We start from the raw sequence: 9,838 nt of genomic DNA, 5'->3' as shown, positions 1-9,838 counted from the left end.
TATATTATTTATTTATTTTTCTAACGGATACAAGGAGCTCTAAAAGATTTTCAGAATTTTCACAACTCTTTTGCTTTAGACCAACTACAAATGTTAAATCTTTGAATGAAATGTTAAGGTTACCTCTGCATTTGTCTGAGAGAGAAAAAATGCAGTGATTGATGTACAGTTATTTTCAACTTTCAGTGTACTCTCAATATATATATATTATTTATTTATTTTTCTAACGGATACAAGGAGCTCTAAAAGATTTTCAGAATTTTCACAACTCTTTTGCTTTAGACCAACTACAAATGTTAAATCTTTGAATGAAATGTTAAGGTTACCTCTGCATTTGTCTGAGAGAGAAAAAATGCAGTGATTGATGTACAGTTATTTTCAACTTTCAGTGTACTCTCATGATAAAAGAACTTCATTAATTGTTTATTTAATTCTAACAAATAAGTTTTGTCAAAAACTAACCAAAATGAAAAATTTGTTTATAATCCCTGCACAGGAGAGACTTGGTGTTGTTTCCAAACAAAAGCAAATATACTGGTATCGGCCAAAATATCGGCATATCGGATATTGGCAAAAATCCAGTATTGTGCATCCCTATGCCATACTATGGAAGTCAATGGCTACCGTCAACTGTTTGGTTACCAGTATTCTTCAAAATGTCTTTTTTGTGGTTAACAGAAGCAAGTAACTCATACAGGTTTGGAACGGCACCAGGGAGAGTAAATGATGACAGAATTGTAATTTTTGGGTGAACTGTCCCTTTAACAAACTATGTCAGGTTCTGCCAGTTTTATGTGGCTCTTCTGCACACGAACGGCCGCTCTTCAGTCTGCTGCAGTAAACATTAATGTTCATAACCGTCTCCCAGAGGCCCTTCAGATTAAGCGCCACAGACTCCCGACTCGGTTGCTGATCGTGCACAAGCTTTGAACACGCTCGAAACTATGTCAGCTCTGCGAGAGCCTGTATTTGTTAGTCTTCCCGTGTAAGAGGATTAGGCCTCCAGTTTGGCTCGTCCACGTTTCAGAAATTACTTCTGCTCCACTTCACACATGAACTCATGTCTCTCTCTCTCTGCATTCTGGTAACTATAGCAACACAGACAAAGCCAGACGCAGCACTTGGCATAAACAACCCCGCAGGTTAGTGTGGACAGAAAGAAACTCTTCTCGGGTTATTAAAGGTGTTTACTAAAGAAATCGTGATGTTTACTTTTGCATAAGTAACACACTTCTTATTAGAAACTGCATAGAAAAATGTACTTCTTCTTTGTGTCTCCCCTTGTGAAAAAGAAGTACACTTGTTAAAAATAGCACTTATTACAGAAATAAGTATATACTTAAGTGTGAACTGAATGTAATATTTTCAGACACGTCACTGCATGTTAATTGCAATTAAATAAAAGGTAGCACTTTAGTTTAGGGACCAATTCTCACTGTTAACCAGTTGATTATTAGCATGCATATTACTAGAATACTGGCTGTTTATTAGTACTTATAAAGCACATATTAATGGCTTATGACCATATTTTAGATCTTTTTATACAACCCCACACCTAAACTTAACAACTATCTTAATAACTTTTAATAAGCAGCAAATTAGGAATTTATTGAGGCAAAATTAATAGTTAATAGTGAGAATTGGTCCCAAAAATAAGTTTGACTATTTAAATGTATATTAAAATGCAATTAGTTGAAATTTAAAGTGGTTTTGGCCCACTTAAGTAGGACTTAATAATATGTAATTTCATAATTACATCTGTTGGCTTTGAAATATGGTTCAAGTATGGCTGGATGTACAGACAAACACTTATGATACACTAAAATATACTTTAATGTCATTCCTAGTATGTCATGTATTTAAATATAACTGTAATTAAACATTTGATGAAGCTGCAATTTAGTACATTTAAAATATATTAACTGTAAATAATATATCAAAACAATACTAAATCAAATATCAAAAACACTAAAGTTAAAATGGCAATAAAGTACTGTACATGTTATTCAACACCTCAAAATAAGTACATAATACAACTTTAAAGTAAAACATTATTACAAAGCTCACTTAGTGTACTTAAGTGTGTTCAGAAACAGTCATGAAAGTGTCTCTCTTCAAGTCACTTAAGTGGCTTTTTATTTAATTGATATTATATTATCTGCAAGTGCAGTTTTATAAAAATCAACACTCAAGATTTGAAGTAGACTACAAGTGCACATTCTATACAGTTAAGTGCACTTCTTTTTCACAAGGGTCATCAGCTCTGTTCTATACGAGTCCATAACTTTCAGACTGACATTAGATGGTTTCCTCCTTCCACACAGGCTGTTAACAGCGTTCCGCTCTGCGGTTCATAAGTATGTGAGTGAAGAGAGCGAGAGGGAAGGCCGCTGGGGATTTAATAATCTCCATTCCTCTGTTCCAGCATAACTCGCATACTTCAGACCGAACGGCTGCCGGTGCCAAACTCTCCATGAGCACACAGAGCTCCAAAACCCCCCAAATCTTGCCCAATGAGTGAAGCTTCTCCCTAAATAATTGGGCTGTGCCTTACTTATGAATATTTTCCAGTATTTGCATTGTTTGTGATTCGAATAATCACGTAATCTCAATCAGCTCAGATCAGGGGAGCAAAGATTCACAGCAGACTGTCAAAACAAATCATTGAATAATTAACTGAGACACAAATCTTAGGATTAACTGTGACTACAGCATGTCTGAAATGACCAAAGACACGAGGCAGCATACTGTGCTCTGCGGTTCATAAGTATGTGAGTGAAGAGAGCGAGAGGGAAGGCCGCTGGGGATTTAATAATCTCCATTCCTCTGTTCCAGCATAACTCGCATACTTCAGACCGAACGGCTGCCGGTGCCAAACTCTCCATGAGCACACAGAGCTCCAAAACCCCCCAAATCTGCCCAATGAGTGAAGCTTCTCCCTAAATAATTAGGCTGTGCCTTACTTATGAATATTTTCAAGTATTTGCATTGTTTGTGATTCGAATAATCACGTAATCTCAATCAGCTCAGATCAGGGGAGCAAAGATTCACAGCAGACTGTCAAAACAAATCATTGAATAATTAACTGAGACACAAATCTTAGGATTAACTGTGACTACAGCATGTCTGAAATGACCAAAGACACGAGGCAGCATACTGGGCTATATATACGGTTCACTTATATATATATATATATATAGAGCTTTTGCTTAACTACACAAGTAATGAACATCAGTTTTACATTTCTAAGCATTTTCACTGCTGTTCAAAGTTTTGGAATTGGTAAGATGTTTTAAATATTTTTGAAACAAGTTTCTTCTGCTCACCAAGGCTGTATTTATTTGATCAAAAGTACAGTAAATGCAGTAAAAAATATATATATATCAAATAACTGTTTTCTATGTGAATATATTGTAAAATGTAATGTATTTCTGTGATGCGCAGCTGTATTTTCAGCATCATTCCTCCAGTCTTCAGTGTCACATGATCTTCAGAAATCATTCTAAGATGCTGATTTGCTGCTCAATTATTAATAATGATACTTTCAACATTCAAAATCTTCAAAAGAACAGCATTTATTTGAAATGACCCCAAACTTTTGAACAGTAGTGGATGTAATACACATTTCAAACAGTAATGTGCTACATTTTTGACCTCATGTATGTTGCATGTTGTCACCGTGTTAAGGGATAGTTCACCCAAAGCAGTTGCTGCTACCCATTGACTTCCATAGTATTTTTTTCTTTTCCCATCCTATGGAAGTCAATGGGTACCGCCAACTGTTTGGTTACCAACATTCTTCAAAATATCTTATTTTGTGCTCAACAGAAGAAAGTCAGTCATACAGGTTTGGAACGACATGAGGAGAATTAAAGAATTAAAATTTTTGGGTGAACTCTCTCTTTATATCTGGGGAGCATTTCCCAAAAGTAACTATGGTCGCATAGAGTTCAATGGAACTTAAGACCATAGTTGCTTTTGGGAAACGGCACCCCTGTCTGATTTGTTTACAGGAATAAACTAGTTGAAAAGAATAGGTGAATAAAATGATTGGTTTACACAATGACCCATTCCACGAATGAGCAGTCCTCAAACTAAACGCTCTTTTGAAGTGTCGACATGAGGAGAATTAAAGAATTAAAATTTTTGGGTGAACTCTCTCTTTATATCTGGGGAGCATTTCCCAAAAGTAACTATGGTCGCATAGAGTTCAATGGAACTTAAGACCATAGTTGCTTTTGGGAAACGGCACCCATGTCTGATTTGTTAACAGGAATAAACTAGTTGAAAAGAATAGGTGAATAAAATGATTGGTTTACACAATGACCCATTCCACGAATGAGCAGTCCTCAAACTAAACGCTCTTTTGAAGTGCTTTCTTGCACATGTCCTTATATGAACATTCTTTGAAATTTCCAATTCAAGTCACATGGAGGGTAAACGAATCAAATTATTCTTTTTTTCTCTGTTTGAAATGGTTTGTTGTCTGTTTTTTTTCCAGAGTTGTGTTTTTTCTTACATGCTCCTTCAGATGCTGCACTGATTTCTGCAGGGCGAGGATCTGGTGAAACAGAGGACTCTGCAGCACCGCCTTCAGAAGATTCAGCTTATCCTCAGCAGGAACATCTGCTCCCTTTTCTTTCAAGCGAGACTGTAACCTCTCCACCGCCTGCAGACAGCGCTGGGTATCTGCCACACACACACACACACACACACACACACACACACACACACACACCTGTAACGAAACTCTGGAGACCACCGTCAGAAATGATTTCCAATCACAGAAACTATTCCAGCTTTGACAGCCTTTCATTTCTGTTTGTTCACTAAAGTTTGATAGATCCGTCAGTCTGTGGTGAGCTGCGGTAGAAATGTTTTCTATAATTCACTTTCTTTCTCACACAGGTTACATTATTCCCTTTAAATATTCAGGGAATATTTAAATAATTGAGGGAAGAGTGGATTCGCATCCGTTCATCTTCAGAGCGGCGTGGAGTGTTTTCTGTAGAGGATTTCATTGCCGTGAGGAGGTGCTTTGTCTTCTAATCGCACAGCCTGATGCCTCATGGGTATGAATGCTAGAGTACACATTCCTCTCACTGAACAAGAGCAAGAGAGTCAATAATTCACAGCGAAAGCTGGAAAAAACTTGCACATAGGACAATTTATAGAGTAGAGCTTATTAATTAGACTATAACCCACATAATATAATATGATCTTTGACTGTTGTGCACTAATTTAAGAGATCTGGGCTGCGTTTCACAAGATTGTACGCCCATGTACCCTCAAATTAATATTTTGGCTTAAATTTAACATTTATGTATTTGAATTACATGTAGAATTTGCATCCATTTGGATCAAACGGTTTTAACATAAACTAACAAACGTAAGGTGGTGCATATTTATCAGTCATACATGAATAGGTCAGATTTCTGTATTAGTACTAATAAACTGAAGGTTTAAATGCACAATAACCAGCTTTATATATTTATCATCAATAAATCTGATTTGTTTCAATCGCATACATTAACTAAATATAGCCTGTTCCACAGCTGGTCATATCTTATATTTATATAGACATATTTTATATCTTAATAAATTTAATTTCTTTGACGATGAACAGATTTTTATGGAAGCTGTTTCTATCACTGAATAAAAAATAAATCAATGTAAATGTGACTTTTTATCTCACAGTTCTGATTTTTTGAGGGACTATTTTCTTACAATTGTGTTTATTTCTCGTAATTCTGACTTTATAACGCGCAGCTGCGATTTCATATCACATAATTCAGAGAAGAAGAAAAAACAGGCTTTCATAGATTTTTGCTGATTCTAAGCTATTTAAATAATATATGATTATTTAAATACAAATCTGGCCTGTTTCGTACCTGTTTGGTTTAATTTATGTATGACTCCCACTAAGTTTGTTTATGTTAAATCTATATTTAGTTATAATATCCGCATTCTGATTGGTCAGATTGCCTGTCAATCAAACTCCCTGCGAACGGTTAATTACCCACAATCCTGTGCAGACCAATCAGACATCAGAGGCCATATTGCCACAGAAATGCAAAAATAAATGAATTTACCCATTGCTTCGATCATCTTGTGTGTCCTTCCTCTCTCTTGTTGTCTTTCCTCATTACCTGGACTTCACGTCATGCCTGAAATCAACAAAGTTTAGCTGTTACAAGTGCATTTGACTAAAGGGACAAGGACATGACATTCATTTTATTGTTTGTAAATACAGAACAGTACCAATTCTTACATACAATGCTGTGCAATGTTGTTGTTGTCAACTAAAACTATTAAAAATCTATTTTGGTGATTGAAATAAATCAGAAATAAAATAAATGAATGTAGAGCACCAGTTTGTATTTGCAGAAAGCAGAATAAGGCTTGAGAGCTTTAGTGGAGAAACTTAACATTTCAGTATGTTTCCTAAATAAAGCTATTGTCTGGAGTAACATAAAAAGTGAGTAAACAATGACAACTTTCATTATGGATGAACAATTTCTTTATAATTTCACTTGACCCTGCAGCACAAAAGCAGTGTTAAGTCGCTGGGGTATATTTGTAGCAATAGCCAACAATACATTGTATGGGTCAAAATTATTGATTTTTCTTTTATGCCAAAAATCATTAGGATATTAAGTAAAGATCATGTTCCATGAAGATATTTTGTAAATGTCCTACTGTAAAAATATCAAAACTTAATTTTTGATTAGTAATATGCATTGCTAAGAACTTCATTTGGACAACTTTAAAGATGATTTTCTCAATATTTAGATTTTTTTTTTTTGCACCCTCAGATTTCCGACACAGAGACTGGCTCTGGTTTCTTTAGAGACGTCTGTAAGCGACAGGTCTGCAGTGAACATCTGCCATTGTGGGAGTTTTTTATCATCACAGACTACAATGAGAGGAGGACGAGATTGACGTAAAACAGTCCAGTGTGCGTTATTTCCTATCAGAGGTCAGCCAGAGACTAAATTCTTGCCCTATCAGCAGTCTGGACAGCGCCTAGATGCTTGACTGTTTCTGATAAGGGTAACACAATCAAGACATTTATAATGTTACAAAAGATTTCTATTCCAAATAAATGCTTTTGACTTTTCTGTTCATCAAAGAATCCTGAAAAGTAAAAAGTATCAGTTTCCACAAAAATATTTGTCAGCACAACTGTTTCCAACATTGATAATAATCATAAATGTCTCTTGAGCAGCAAATTAGAATGATTTCTGAAGATCATGTGACACTGAAGACTGGAGTAATGATGCTGAAAATACAGCTTTGATCACAGAAATAAATTACATTTGAACAGATATTCACATAGAAACAGTTATTTTAAATAGAAAATAGCAGAGGACCTAAGACAGATCCTTGTGGCACTCCATATTTTACTGGTGATAATTGAGATGACTCCCCATTTAAATTAACAAAGTGGTAGCGATCGGACAGGTAGGATCTAAACCATCTTAAAGCCTGCCCTTGAATACCTGCATCCTTAGTGAGCAGAAGATTTTTTCAAACACATCTTAAAAAATCATACCAACCCCAAAATTTTGAACAGAAATGTTAATAAATGAAATGAAATCCCAGACTATGTTAAATACAGGATTAGCAAGGCTAACTGTTTTTTGTTTCGTCCTTTGAATTATTGAGCATCAAACCATCGAAATTTAGAAACCAAAATTGAGGATCTCCACTATGCATTTTATTGGTAACTCTAATACATTTCAACATTTGATTGTAGGAAACAATTTGTCAACTTTTGCATCATAAACATTTAGGAACAGAATAGCTGGATCACCAAATCTCAGTACTGAAGCAAAACCACTGCATTAGAATAGCAATAACCGTCAGGATCACTATCCGCTCGGCTAAATGTCCTCTATACGTTAGCCTCGCTGCTGTGGTCGTATGGACTAATGCTCTTACGTGAGGATTAACTTCTTCCTCCCTCCCATCATGCAGTTTTAATTAACGTGACGGAGACACGCTACAGGAGACGATCAAGTGTTTTCTCTCCTACACACTACACGAGTGAAACAACATGCAGCCACGACCAAACAAAAAGTCTTTTCAAACAGATGCGCATGCCATTTCTGCAACAAAGACACACCATATATCAAAGATAAGTTAGTTAAATAGTGTTTATTACTCTGCAATTACAGTGTGATAGAGTAATGAATGAAATATCACTATTTGATGTCACACAGATGTAGCTGGCATGTTATCTGCATATTAAAGAGATTCTGATCCACAGCAGCTGTTTTTGAAAACTTTGAAAATGGTTGCCAGATTGTTTCAAGTACGCATTATTTGGGTCACACAATTTCAGATTAAGAGAATATATATACGGTAAAGAAACTCACGGCCTGAAGTTACTGCAAAAGAACTGGGCTCACAAATAAAGCACAGAAACAAAAGTTTTATTTTTTTGGCCCTTAAGTCCCTCAAAACACACTTTTTCTCACTAGTTCAGCTTGTCTACTAACAATGTCCAAACACATGCAGCACGCCAGAATTGTGTGATTTTGTCATATTTTTGCAATGCTATTTTTACTAGAGAAACAAAAAATGATGTAGGATTTACTTTGAAACTATTTTCACTCAGAAATTGCAAGCACCATTGAATTAAACATGCAATTGTGATGTAGAAAGACTGAAATAGGAGGCTTTTTTTGTTTTACTTCATTTCTTACACTGTAGCCTACATCTAAAGTTATTTTGTGTTAAAAAAATATTTATTGGAAACAAATTGTAATAAAAATGACTCGCTGCTTTGTCTTACTGAGACTAATTTAATGACTCGCATTTATGTCTAAGCACACGTAATGAAATAATATTTTAATAATTTGGAAGTTTGATTGTTAATGGCAGCTAATAAAAATCCTCGTCACGTCTCATCGCATACTCGTCTCCTTGGTAACCACGCAAGTACACTAGCTTTAGGGACACATCTGTTGCTGCTGGTGGAAATGAAGTCACAGCTGAGGGACAGATTGATCTATAATAGTTGAGTATCTGAAACGCGCTGTTTAAAAAAAGGTAATCATTACTGTGTGATGCATTTCATTTTTGAAGAATGCGTCTAGCACAAAGAAATACACATTAAATGCTTCAAAAATAGAAAAAAATAGCTGTAACGAGACCTTCATATAGCGACAGAATCAAAACTTGGTCTAAACGTGTCTGTCTTGGGACCGTGTGTCAGATAACGCGTGTCCCGTTACTCGCTGATCTCTTTGTATCCGCAGGCCTGTCGGGAATAAAATCCGCTTTTCGTACCGAGCAACAGGCAACAGGCTGCTGGCGCGACGGACGACGAGAAAAGTTGACCAAAGGGAGCAAAGAAAGTGCAGGAAACGGCATTAAAACAACGACGCACGGCGGCTTTCATCAAAGAATCGATGATGCGCGAGCGACACTTGTTTCGTTCCAACAAAAGCGCGTTTGTTACAATGTATCTCAAGCCGACCAGATCAAAGCCCGCCGCGCCAGTCACACACATCCGCGGAGAATAACGAGTTTTGTTGAGAATAACTTACATGAACGGCGGTATCTCGCTACGGGACGGAGCTTGTCCGGTTGTGTTGTGTTAAAGATGGGCGCTGTGTTTGAAACTGGAGCCGCCCCGCTGACGCACACACACACACACACACACACATGTTGTGTTTCCATGTTTTATGGGGACTCTCCATAGGTGTAATGGTTTTCATACTGTACAAACTGTATGTGCTATTGCCCTACACCAACCCTACCCCTAAACCTACCCCTCACAGGAGACTTTGTGCATTTGTACTTTATCAAAAAAACTCATGCTGTATGA

The 9,838-nt window shown here is 36.4% G+C and overlaps 1 protein-coding gene across 1 annotated transcript in view; it reads right to left on the bottom strand.

Annotated features, from left to right (window-relative positions):
* LOC107566130 (multiple PDZ domain protein) overlaps positions 1 to 9,634 on the bottom strand; it is a 68,825-nt gene extending 59,191 nt beyond the window's left edge. The window contains exons 1-3 of the mRNA XM_016251507.1: positions 9,558 to 9,634; positions 6,093 to 6,167; positions 4,520 to 4,689 (exon numbers count right to left, since the gene is read on the bottom strand). Coding sequence (XP_016106993.1) covers positions 4,520 to 4,689; positions 6,093 to 6,108 — 186 coding nt within the window. The 5' untranslated portion in view covers positions 6,109 to 6,167; positions 9,558 to 9,634. The remainder of the gene's footprint in view (positions 1 to 4,519; positions 4,690 to 6,092; positions 6,168 to 9,557) is intronic.
* Positions 9,635 to 9,838: the final 204 nt, after the last annotated feature.

Source organism: Sinocyclocheilus grahami, unplaced genomic scaffold (genome assembly GCF_001515645.1).
Source record: "Sinocyclocheilus grahami isolate Dianchi unplaced genomic scaffold, SAMN03320097.WGS_v1.1 scaffold1049.1, whole genome shotgun sequence".
In the NCBI taxonomy this organism is placed as follows: domain Eukaryota; kingdom Metazoa; phylum Chordata; class Actinopteri; order Cypriniformes; family Cyprinidae; genus Sinocyclocheilus; species Sinocyclocheilus grahami.
The sequence above is the reverse complement of the archived record's forward strand: the minus strand, read 5'-3'. Positions and strand labels throughout refer to the sequence as shown.